Below are 12,860 nucleotides of genomic sequence, written 5' to 3'. Positions count from 1 at the left end.
TGCAATGCTTTCCACTATCACTGTGGTTTTAATTCATAGGAACCTCACTTTTGAGACAAAAGACACTGATTTAGCTTCCAGGTTTATTTTGTTAGCTTCATAAATCAGACCCAACTCCAAGTTTACATTTCTACTATTGCCTTTCTAAACCGAATTATTTTATAAAAAGTCCACCAGTTTTTTCTAAATCACTTTTTCCCCTAACATTATCAAAAAGTTTAATTTTGAAATATCCATATTTTACGTGGCCTCCTAGGACTACAGGATCTCATTTTCCCTTGTAGATTTACGCCTACTTAGCTAATTTCATTGAGGGGAGTTTTAATTTTAAATTTTTGTAATATTTTCAAAGTGCATCGATAATAGTTTATCAATCGGTTTAGTACTGAGAACCTATCAGTGATTTCTATTGGAAGCTATCAGAGATATTAAAATCAAATAGTATCGCCAAATTTTATTTGGCATAGAACGGATGTCTTAAGTTTAATATATGGTAACTTTTTTGTTTATTGAAACGGAATAATTAGCAAACATGGTGGTAAAGTTTATGCAATAAATGCTAATTTGTTTAAAGTGGAGAAACTTTACTCCATACTGCAAACTCCGTTTCACAACAGTTGTTTAGTATTCAATACACTGAACAAAGGGGGTTATTTCGGGTAACTGCCAATATTCTGAGGCATCCAAATTTAAAAAAAAAAGAATTCCTGAGATTTACTTCAAAGGATTAAAGCACATAACGTATTTTCCCGTGTGACACGCCAAAATGGGCACATTCATTTTGGATAAAAAGTAAACAAGGGCTTTCGGGATTGAGAAAAAAGAAGACGAGAAAGGGAAAAAACCAGAATATTTTCCAATTCACAAGACAGAGCAAAAAAATGTGTTCAGGGCCCTTAGGAGCAAAGAGCTTGAACTTAAATGTTACAAATAGATTTACCCCACGTGACACCCCAGGCGGGAGGTAGGAATCTTTTCTAAGTGCGTTTGCTTTTTGTAACATCCATCACCAAGATCTCTCTTTCACAATACTGGGAGAGGCCTGTCTGTTCCTCCAAAACCACAGTTGAAGTTTGGACAAAGTTTGAGAAACCCCAAGCACCTGCGGCTCTAACCAAAACCGGCGAGGAGCCCGGCGCGCGCGTCACGTCTCCCCAGCTTTCCGTCTGCAGATTCCAGACGTTTTTGAAATGCGGTGTGAACATCCGGCTTCCGCGCCCCAGAAATAAGAGCCATTCTGGGGAGGGGGCCTGCGTGCGCACCGACGCTTCATAAAGGTGTACGTCTGCACCAGAGGCGACGAGCATCCTCTTCTCTCCAGGCAACTGCGGCCGGGCCCGAGCGCCCAAGGGACGAGTCCGGAGGCCGGGGCCGTCGGCCGGAACCACACCGTCGCGTCCCACCGCGCAGCCCGCGACCGGAAGGGGGCGGGGCCTCGGGCCGGCGCGGCGAGGCGACCGCGGCGGGCGGGGGGGTTCCTCCGGGGCCCGGCCCGCAGCCGCGCGCTTCCGGCGCGCTCCCCCGCGTCCTGCGTCCTGTGGTCTCGCCCGCCCCCGCTGCCATGTTGGATTGTGCGGCCGCCGCCGCCGCCGCCGAAGGAGGGTTGGAGGAGGAGTTGGGAGTTTAGCGCAGTCGCCGGAGTGCGAGGACAACGGCCATCGGGCTAGAGCCTAGCCGGGCGGGAGCGGGGAGTTTCCCTTTCTCTGCGCGGCCTGCCATCGGCTCCCCCTGCTCGTGGCCGCCCTCTCCCCGCGCCGGAGGAGCTGCGAGATGCTGCGCCTCTGACTGCCCTCCTCCCGCCCCTGTCACCGAGAGGGGGGACGAACGCTCGCCCCCTCGCCGGAGGAGACGGCCCTGGACTCCCAGCCCCGCCGGCGAAACCATGAGCTCCGGCCAGCAGCAGCCGCCGCCGCCGCGGAGGGTCACCAACGTGGGGTCCCTGCTGCTCACCCCGCAGGAGAACGAGTCTCTCTTCACCTTCCTCGGCAAGAAATGTGTGGTCAGTGGCCGAGCCCCGCGTCGCCGCCCCCGCCGTTCCCTCACGGGCGCGGGCCCGGGAAGTGGGAGCGGGGAAGGAGGCGGGAGCGGCGCGTCGCCGGGCTGGCTGCCGCCCAGGCCGTCCGCTGCCGCGGCGCTCTGGCTCCGCTCTCCGGGTGCGAGCCGTGCGTGCCGAGCTGCCCCGGAGCAGGGAAGTGTCACCTCCGCAGGCCTGTCCCCGAGTCCTGCCTGGCCGGGCCCGGGTCCGCGCCCTTGCAGCTGCTTCAAACTTTACTCTCAGGCCACAACGGGATCTTCTTGCCCGAGCTGCGTGATCTTAGGACCCGGGGCCTCGCTTCACCTCCTCCCTCTCGATCTGGGGCTACCTTCCTTCACAATGCCAGAGGTTTCAGGAGTGGGTCTGTCGGGAAGGAAGCCCAAATATGAATGAAGTGGACCCTAAGGTGGCTTTTAATCGTCCTTTAGGATCTCAGGAGGGCGTGAAGTCGAGTGCATCGGTTCAGAACGAGGGCAGGAAATGCTACCGCTCCCCATTGCAGAGCACAGGGTTTATTTCTCCAGCAGGCTCGCCCAGGCCTGGTTTCTACTCTCCTCCCCACCGATTTTTTTTTTTTTTTTTTTTGCACTGGTGGGAGGTGCTGCTCTCCCCACGACGGTGCGCAGAGGAACCGCAATCTCTAGTAGTTCTTGGCCTTTTGGGGCCCGAGAATGGTTCTTAGGTTGGTGCTGGGAGGCCTGTTCCAACCCCAGATGGCCGGTTGGGAGCGAGCAGTTCTGTGGGAAGGGGAATGTGTGTTGTTGACGGAAGCATTCATTACATTGGCTGCTGGCACTTCTGGGGGTGGGGAGGTTCAGCTCGGCGGTGCAGGCCTTGTCAGGCTGCATCTCACTGCGGTGGCTGGGTTGAACTGTCGTTGATTTTCTTGAAACGCTGTTTGGGTTCCTTTCTGCCCTCTTTGCCTGTTAGCCCGTGCAGAGTATGTGCCATTAGAACCCAGGAAACACCTACGGAAATGTCAACAGCACAGTCCCTTTTACAACTTTTCTTAGTGGTGTTAAATATGTTAAACCAGACTACACCTGCTTGTTCAAGAAGTTCGGATTAGACTATTTCTGGAGGTTATCGGATTAATTGTTAACTTTGTAGGCGTCTACCCTTTGTATCCTGTGCCATCCATTTGGAGATCATTACATTCAATTCAGATGTGTTTCATATTTCAGAAAACAGACCTACAACTTTAAAGATAATCGAGCCTCCCCTCCCCACTTTTTTAAACAAATGAGAAAACTGAGCCAGTGAGCCCTAAGTCACACAGCAATTTAGTAATGTAACCAGAACTAGAAAACCAGGACTCCCCATGCCTAGTTCTTTGTACTTTCCACTGCGGCACGTTGTTTTAGAAGGGTTTTTTTCTTGCTTGTTATTGACTTATTTCTAAAAGTGGTGTTGAAGGAATAATCACCTCTTTTATTCACCAAAAACTAATGTAATTAAAGTGTAAGATTTTTAAAGAAGCACTAATTTTTTCATATTTTCAATTTAGGATAATCTCCAGCACTTTGAATGCTACGTTATCTGCAAATGAAAAAAAATTAAAATTTTTGGTGGTTTATTACATTTGCTGTGTAATCTGTGTCAGAAATGAAGTAGTTCTATGTTTTACATACCAGACACAGTAACTTTAGGCAGAAAGGACATTGCATTTATACACAAGTATACTGACTAATTGCTCTGTGCTTACCTGTAATGTTTACTGGTTTCAAAATATGACATGTGGGAGAATACTGTGATAGAGAAAGATAGTGCCACTTAGTGCTTAGCATAGGTGAATTGCCCAATAAGCCATCAGTATTCAGTGCTCAATTTCTTTATGTAATCTATTATTAATCAACTTTACCTTTTGTATTTCTGTCATTTAAAACCACACTGTTATAGTTACCTGCTCTTGTGGTTTGAAATTGTTGCAAAGATTAACTTTAATATTTGAAGTCTCCAGTTATTAGACGGTAAAGTAAGAATGATATTTTAATTTTTTGGAACAATCTTTTTTTTCCCTTTGCTGACTGTGCACTTTTTTGTAGTTTAAAACAATACTGAAATACATTGTCGCATTAAAAAAAACCCCAGCAATAAGGTTTACAGGTCAGATCAAATTTGTTAAGCAAGAAATGTGTTCAGAACCCTATCTAAGATTCCAGAAATGAGACAGGAGTAGTTATAGTCCCAGTTCTTGAGGAGTTTCATTCCTTCTTTCGCTCAGCAAATATGTATTGAGCAACGAAATGTTGAGGTCAAAATCAGGGTTGATGCCCACCTTCAGGGAGCTTGTTGTGTCTAAAAAGGAAAACAAATGTGTCAACTGATGAAGTCAGTACTTCAGAGTGATGTATAAGAGGCTGCATTCACAATGGAAAATGTCTTGGGTTTGTAGTCAGCAGACCAGGGTTCAAACTCATATGGTCACTTTGGAGAAGTTTCTTAAGCTCCCTGTCCTAGAATTGGTTTTCTCATCTCTAAAATAGGCATACTATTTCATGGGGTGGGTGTGTGAATTAGAAGGACTGTATGTAAATATACGGATGCTATTATTATTATTATTTTTTTTAAAGATTTTATTTTTTCCTTTTTCTCCCCAAAGCCCTCCGGTACATAGTTGTGTATTCTTCGTTGTGGGTTCTTCTAGTTGTGGCATGTGGGACGCTGCCTCAGCGTGGTCTGATGAGCAGTGCCATGTCCGCACCCAGGATTCGAACTAACGAAACACTGGGCCGCCTGCAGCGGAGCGCGCGAGCTTAACCACTCGGCCACGGGGCCAGCCCCCGGATGCTATTATTTTTAAAAAGGTTTAGGGGATCAAAAGAGAGGATGAGTAAAAGGTTTTTGAATGGGTGATACCTGACTACTTAAGATTAGTAGGTACTCCCCAGGTTGATGAGAGGGATGAAACAGCTTGAAAAGTCAGGGGACTACTAATAGTATGTTATGGAGCAAGGAGGGTTTCTGCTTGGCTTCTGAAATTTAGGTATGCTTTGGAATCATTGTGGAGATTATTAGAAACGCATATGGCTAGACCAAATTCTGAGCTAATAATTCAAATTCAGTGGGTCTAAGGTGGAACTTGGGCATTTCTATTTTTAGCAAGCTTAACAGAAGACTGTATGGTATATCAGAGTTTGAGAACCACTGCTGGAGCCCATTGTTTTCTGATAGGTAATCCTGAAGCACATGGGAAATAACAGGTTTTCCTTCAATCTTTGGTCTGTATTTTGAGTTAAATTAAGTTAAAACAAGTTAGTACAGCATTTCTCTAACTCCTTATATATCAGTGTGCATTTCATAGATGTCAGAGAGAGATATAGTTGAGGAAGTATTGTGCTTATTAGTGGGGAACCACAGATCAGATTTGAGTTTTAGAAAGTTTGAAAAGAAGGCGGCACAATAGGAGGTGGATTGAGGATTGTGAGAGTGGAGACAAAGGAGATCAGATGGGTGTTTACAGTAGTCCATGTGAAATTTGATGAGGGCCTGAATTAAGGCAGTGCTGGGGGGAATTCAAGGACAGTTTACAAAGACTCTAGTAGGAGTTCATCCCCCTTTGAGATGAGGGGTGCGGGAAGGGAATGGACTAAAGGCAGTTATAACCACTAGTAGAAAAAATATGCAGAAACATACACCTCTCACTAGGTGGAAATATGCCCAGATGTTAATGATTCTCTAGGTTGGTGATTGGTTTCATGGAGGAAGTGAATCTTCAGTAAATCTGTTGTTTTGCCACAGGTTTTTTTTCTTTTGAGGGAGATTAGACCCAAGCTAACATCTGCCGCCAATCCTCTTCTTTTTGCTGAGGAAGATTGGCCCTGAGCTAACATCCGTGCCCATCCTCCTCTACTTTATATATGGAATGCCTGTCAAAGCATACCTTGATAAGCGGTTGCATGGATCCACACCCGGAATCCGAACCAGGAAACCACAGGCCGCCGAAGCAGAGCACCTGAATTTAACAGCTATGCCCTCCGGCTGGCTCCTTGCCACAGTTTTTAAGGATAGATTTTGTGAAAGTTGAGGTTTCATTTAAAGTTATATGTAATATATTATAAATGTATGTTCTATACTTTTGCATAAGGTAAATAATTCTGATGCAGTAGTTCTGATGTAGTATTTTCTTAGAACAGTTAAGGGTTAAAAACAAGATTATCAGGTCTTGTTTTGTAGTTCCATTGCTTTTCGTGTAGTGTGATTTAACTTATTTTCCATAAGAAGTATGTGCCATCTTGCCAAGTAGAATTTAATATATGTAGTCCTGAATAAGTAAGAAATTAAGGGTTGGGAAAAGTAAAGATTTATACTACGCCTCTACAGCTATCTCTGGTCCAAATGGATTGGGGTTAGTAATGTGGTTGACCTTTCCCTGCCACTCTCACCTGGTTTGCTTCAAGATTTAGTGATACTTAAGAAGCCATTTTTATTAACCAACTTTAATCTTTGTTTCCTTTAATTCCTTAGCACTTTTTTAACTTTCCTAAATTATTTAGTTTTCTTGTTTGTTTTCTTACCTTGCATATAATTCTGGAAAAGTAGACTTTATGCCTGCGAAGTCTTCGGGTAGTCTTCTGTATACGTCTTGTAACATCTAGCATACAGATACTGAATACTTACTGATTGAGTAATTATAATTGCTAACTTGTTTCTTACTTAGGAGCTCATTCAGCATTTCTCATTGCTTCATCAGGTTGTTAAAACCTTCAGTTTCTAATGCAGATGGTATCTGGACTTAGGAGAACAAAGTGGTTTAATTCTGTTGCTGAACCTTTACAGTATAGGTGGTAGAAGTAGCTATCCAACAGTTACTTTGTTTCTGTTCTAAATTCTTAAATAGGTTTAGAGAGAGAGGTGTCTGGAGGAATCCTTGTCTTTTTTTTTCCCCCCCAAGATTTTATTTTTTCCTTTTTCTCCCCAAAGACCCCCGGTACATAGTTGTATATTCTTCTAGTTGTGGCCTGTGGGACGCTCCCTCAGTGTGGTTTGATGAGCAGTGCTGTGTCCATGCCCAGGATTCGAACCAAGGAAACACTGGGCCACCTGCAGCGGAGCCAAGCACGCGAACTTAACCACTCGGCCATGGGGCCAGCCCCAGGGATCCTTGTCTTGATGAAGGCCTGAATTAAGGTAGTACTAGTGGGAAGTTAGGGCTGAAAATGTATTTCACCTTGAGTAATGTGGAAGGAGAAAAAAGGTTAAAATTCATGGGATTTGGAATATGCAGAGATGAGAAGGCAACCTTGTCTAGTATAGAGGAAAAAGGTGAGTACAAAACTGTGTGTCATATAGAGTGGATTGTAAACACAGGAGGAGATTTAGAAAAATCCAGCAGATCTGGGTTATAAATCCTGTTTCTTGTTATTCTTAGCTCTGTAATATAGGCAGATTTCTTAACCAGTATGAGCCTTCATGTCTAGATTTGTAAAATGGACGTGGTTAAGAATAATGCAGTGTTGTATATAAAGCACTTAGACTGCCTGACACTTAATAAAAGCGTTCAGGAGTTTGGAGAAGCATGTGAAAGAATGTTGTCATTAATTCACTACTTGGTCTCGATTTCCTGTTGCTGGCAGGGAGGTTTAAAGTAAAATTTTGAACTCTATATTGTATTTCTTTTGACTTGGGTAAATTCTTAGTAGTTTTGTTTAAAGTCAGTTAATTATGGAATATGCAAATTAAAAGTTAAGAGTTAAGCAGCAGCTGGAAGTCTCTCTGGGGAGTTTCTGGGCAGCCTTAGCCCCCCTGGCTGCTGACTGAAGAGGAAAAAAGGGATACTGGAATAAGAGTTAGGAGTCCCTGGGTTTTAGTCCATGCTGTGCCACTAATTAACAGTGAATGTGCAGAAGAATCTCTGCCTTCCTGAATCTCACTTTCCTAATCTGAAAATGAGGGATTAGACAAGATAATCACCATGGTCCTTCTTTCCTTTAACATCCTATCGCTCTAAATATTATAGATGCCAGGAACTCTGTAGCAGTGAAAGAACAGCATTTCTGCTAACCCTAGCGTATTTTGTTTGTTGTGTGTTTTGTGCAGTAGAGACAAAGACAGTATATATCTAAGTGAAAGGTAGGGAATCTCAAATGAGTTCATTGCAAATGCCCATTCCTAACTCACCTTTTTCTAAGCATCACAACTTAATAGGCATTTCACTTTAAAAAGACCAGAATGAACAGAATTAAAAGGCATTAGTAATAGAATTACCAGCTCCTAACTAATTTTGAGTTACTATTATTAATTATTCCTTGTAATTACCAGGAATTTTTGACTTATTCTGAGTATGGTGCCTTTTAATTAAGATGGTATATTTTTAAGAGTTTCTCTTTTAACCAATTCCATCTAGAACCTTATTTCTTACATGAAATTGTATTAGTGATATGGTAGTTTGGTGTTACATTTTATTGCTTATTATTTAAGGTAAAAAAAGGTTTTTCATGTTTTTAGTTTGTGTTAGACTCAATAGTTATAGTGAACTGACTTGGTTACTTTAGAGACTCATTTCAAGTTGAGGTTTGAAAGAGTGGAGCTTCATTATAAGTTATTTTGTCTAAGAATCATAGCTTTGATCCAATACATAAGAACTCAGCGTTATTAATAGAGTTCACTTTCACTATAAAGGTTCTGGAAGCAACACAAGTTCATACATTCTTGTCCACAGTAATATGATATATATTATTAACTGCAAGTATAATTCTTACTGGTATACGACAGAGCAATCTAGTTTGTTTGAGTATAGTCGTCCCTTGGTATCTCTGGGTGATTGGTTCCAGGACCCCCTTGGATACTAAACTCCTCAGATCCTCAAGTCCATTATATAAGATGGCATAGTATTTGCATGTAACTTAGATATATCCTCCCACGTATACTTCCTCCTACATGTACGTATACTTTAAATCATCTCTAGATTACCTCTAATACCAAATACAATGTAAAAGCTGTGTAATTAGTTGCTATACTGTATTGTTTAGGGAATAATGAGTAGAAAAAAAAGTCTGTACATTGTCAGTACAGGTCCAGCCATCATAGCCCTTTGGATCCATCGTTGGTTCAATCTGTGGTTGGGGAAGCTGAAGATACTGGGACCCGTAGATATGGAGGGCCGACTGTATTAAGTATTGTTTAGTGATTAGTAGAAGATGTTTGGCATATGTAGGTGTATTAATAAATGTAATGTAACAAAAATACTGTTTTTATTTATTTTATCTATATCAGGATTCTTGTAAGTAAAGGATTACACTGCTGTAAGATCAATATGAGAGAGTGAAATTAATTAGAAAGCAATTTCACTTTGGAGTTCATATGTTGTAGAGGAATTGTGACTCTTTTTAAAGAGATTAAATAATTGGGTGTAGAGTAATGTTGAAGAGGCAAAACTAGAAAAGCCCCGTTTAGAAAACAGAATCAAATGAAAGATTTGTAGTAACTTCATATTTCAACTTCTGTATCTGTTAATTTACTTTAATTGTTCTTCAGTATACTTAGCCCTTTGGTTCCTTTGCTGTAGTGATTTTTTTTGACTTAATTTTAATTTTACCTGAAGATTTTCTATAGAAATGTGTCTCTGTAAAAGGAGTACTCAATAAAGACCAGATAAATTGAAACGAGAGGGAAATATGGGAGACATTCAGAAATATAAAATGAGGTTAAAAATGGCATGAGGAGATCGAAATTATCATGAGCCAAATATACAGCAACTTTAGAACAATGAAATTTTTTTGTTTCATTTTCAAGTTAAACTTTTATAGTAGATTTAGAGAAGCTAAAACTATTTAGTATTTTTAAGTGTTAAAATAGAGGTGAAGTTGTTTATCATACCTTTGGTTCCAAAATAATTTGTTTTTGCTGGGGAAGATTTACCCTGACCTAACATCTGTTGCCAATCGTCCTCTGTTTTTTTTTTTTTTTTTGCTTTGCTTGTGGAAGATTAGCCCTCAGCTAACATCTGTACCAGTCTTCCTCTGTTTTGTATTAAGGTTGCTGCCACAGCATGGCTGACAAATGGTGTAGGTCTGCCCCTGGGACCTGAACCCATGAAGCTGGGCTGCTAAAGTGGAGCGTGCTGAACTTAACCATTAAGCCTTGGGGCTAGCCCCTCAAAATAAAAATTAAGTGAAATACTCCCTCTAATATGGGGAATGCTTTTGTTGCTGTAAAAATACCACAGGATACTTAAATACCTAGGAAATTTCATAATAGTAAAGGAGCCAGTTGATTTGTATACGATGCATAAAGCTGGTCAGAAACCCAAATGATTTCCTTGTTTTTATTGAAATATCATCATGATCAAGTAGTAAGGACTTAGTACATGACACCCTCCCAGTATCTTGGAATACATGGAAGGAGTAAGGAAGATCTAGTCCTTACTCCTCAGTTGTTTACTAAATCACTGAGGAAGATGAAAACCATGCACAAAAAGATATGTTTTATAAACCAGACTATAATAAAGATTTGAATAATAGAGAGGGGAGATAGATGTATCATTGTGGGGTTTGATGCATCATTGTGGGCCTTGGACATGACCTTAAATGGTCTATAGAATTTATGTTAGGAACAAGGAAGCAGCTCAGTTCAAGAATAGGGAAATGTGAGAGCAAGTTTGGGCTAGAAAATTTGCATGGAATGTTTGGAAATATTAAATAGATTGGCTTGGCTAGAATTGAGAATGGTATTTGCTTCAGGTGATAGTGAAACGATAAGTTGAAGGGTAAATTGAGGGCAGATTTTTGGAAGACCTTGAACCTCAGACTTAGAGTTTGAATGTTAGTCCCTAAGCAGTTAGGGAGCCAGGAAGATTTTTGATTCAAGAAGTGTCGAGATAGGAAGGATCTAGAGATGGGGAAAACTGGAAATTATTATTCATAATGCAAATAATTGAGTAATGCTTTAAAGTTTACTAGACACTTTCTTATTCTTAATCTCAGCAGACCTGACCTGGCTAAGGAACCTGAATTATAGCAGCATCTGGAACAAAAAAAAAAAAGGATTATGAGGGATAGTAAACCCTTGGTCTTTGTGCTCATGGCAGACACCACCTATCACTCAGCATTTTTTCCTCCTGTGTCCAGAAGTGATCTCTAAATACTAAGCATATCCCTACAGGCATCCACTACCAATCAGTCAAACTTACAGTAGGTGAAATCTAGTTGCCATTCCAGGCTGTATTCTGAAAGCATTGTGAAGAAAAAATGTGCAGTATTTAGTTGGCTGTGTGAATTCCAGATGACAGCAGAACCTCCTAATGAAAATGGCTAAGTAGTAGAAATTGTAGGACTCTAGCCCTTGGAACCTTTGCAGAGTGTTGATTATTGAGGCCTTAGGAGTGGAATTAGATCTATGGAGGCGTCACTGCAGGACAAGATTACAGAGTGAAGGGGCATAGCCCGTGTTTGACTTGGCCAGTATTTCAGAAGGATGGATTTCAGTGAGGAGTTGAAGGAGGAGAAAGATGGTCTCTTTAATTTACCAGAAAAAGGGTATTATACATGTTGTTCTGCAACTTAACTTTTTCACTTGCGTTAATGTATCTTTCGTATCTTTCCACATCCATTTATATCTATTGCATACTTTTTATTACCACATCCTGTATTTTATGAGTTTCTCGTAACTTATTAACCTCTGTTGATGAGTGCATTAGTGTCCCAGGGCTGCCGTAATGAACTGAGTGGCTTAAACAAATTTATTCTTTCACACTTTTGGAGGGTAGAAGTCTGAAATCCAAATGTCCAGCAGGGTTGGTTCCTTCTGGAGTCCCATGCCTCTCCTGGCTTCTGGCATTTGCTGGTAATCCTTAATGTTTCTTGGTTTGTAGATTTATGACTCTAATCTCTACCTATGTAATCACATGGTGTTCTGCACTCGTCTTTCTCCTCTTCTTCTGAGGACACCAGTCATTGGATTAGTGTCAGCTCTGATGACCTCATCTTACTTGGTTACTTCTGCAAAGACCCTCTTTCCAAGTAAGGTCCCATTCAGAGATACGGAGGTTAGGACTTCACCGTATCTTTTAGGAGGAGACAGTTCAACCCGTTATAGTGGGTATTTGTACTTTCTAGGTTTTTGCCTTTAGAAATGGTGCTATAATGAACATTCAGATACATATTTCTATGTATCCTTTCCAAGTATTTTTATAGAATAAATTGTAAGAAATGAAGTCAGAAGGCATGAGCATTAAAATATTAGTAGATACTGCTGAATTGTCGTCCAAAACAGTTTTTATCAAACTCTGTGTATTCTCATCAATACTAGGATTTAAAAATGTTTTTCTCTTTGACAGTTTCACTGATCCAAAAAGATCTCATTGTTTCTAGTTTTGAGTGAAGTTAAACATCTTTTCATGTCTGTTGATCATTTATATTTCTTCTGTGAATTGCCTATTCTTGCCTTTAGACCATTTTTCTATTGTGTTATTTGTTTTTTTTGGTGACTTGAAGAACTCTTGAGGGATGGTAATTACGTATTAGAGTATATTTTGGCAGTTTGTCGTTTATCTTTTGACAGAAATATTTTTGGTGTTTTTGGTCATTGCATAGGTTTTAAATTTTTGTGTAATTAAATGTAATAATCTTTCTGTTATATCAAGTTTTTGTTTAATACTGTCCTAGCTCAGAATTGCAAAAATATTCACTCACATTTTCCTAGTACTTTTATGGTTTTATTTTGAACATATTATCTTTGATCTTTCTGGAAGTGACTTTGGAAAACGAGTATGGTAGAAATCCAGCTTTATATTTTTACAAATGGTTAGTTGTCCCAATGCCAATCATTGAGCAATTTATTTTCTCCCACCTATTTAAAATACTACCATTATAATTTAGAAAATTAC

General features: G+C 40.9%; 1 protein-coding gene across 1 annotated transcript in view; it reads left to right on the top strand.

Moving 5' to 3' along the window:
- The first annotated feature begins 1,429 nt into the window (after positions 1 to 1,429).
- The window catches only part of WASL (WASP like actin nucleation promoting factor), a 72,480-nt gene continuing 61,049 nt past the window's right edge, over positions 1,430 to 12,860 (top strand). Inside the window, exon 1 of the mRNA XM_023639587.2 lies at positions 1,430 to 1,999. Coding sequence (XP_023495355.1) covers positions 1,883 to 1,999 — 117 coding nt within the window. The 5' untranslated portion in view covers positions 1,430 to 1,882. The remainder of the gene's footprint in view (positions 2,000 to 12,860) is intronic.

Source organism: Equus caballus, chromosome 4 (genome assembly GCF_041296265.1).
Source record: "Equus caballus isolate H_3958 breed thoroughbred chromosome 4, TB-T2T, whole genome shotgun sequence".
Lineage (NCBI taxonomy): Eukaryota > Metazoa > Chordata > Mammalia > Perissodactyla > Equidae > Equus > Equus caballus.
This window is presented reverse-complemented; position numbering and strand designations above follow the sequence as displayed.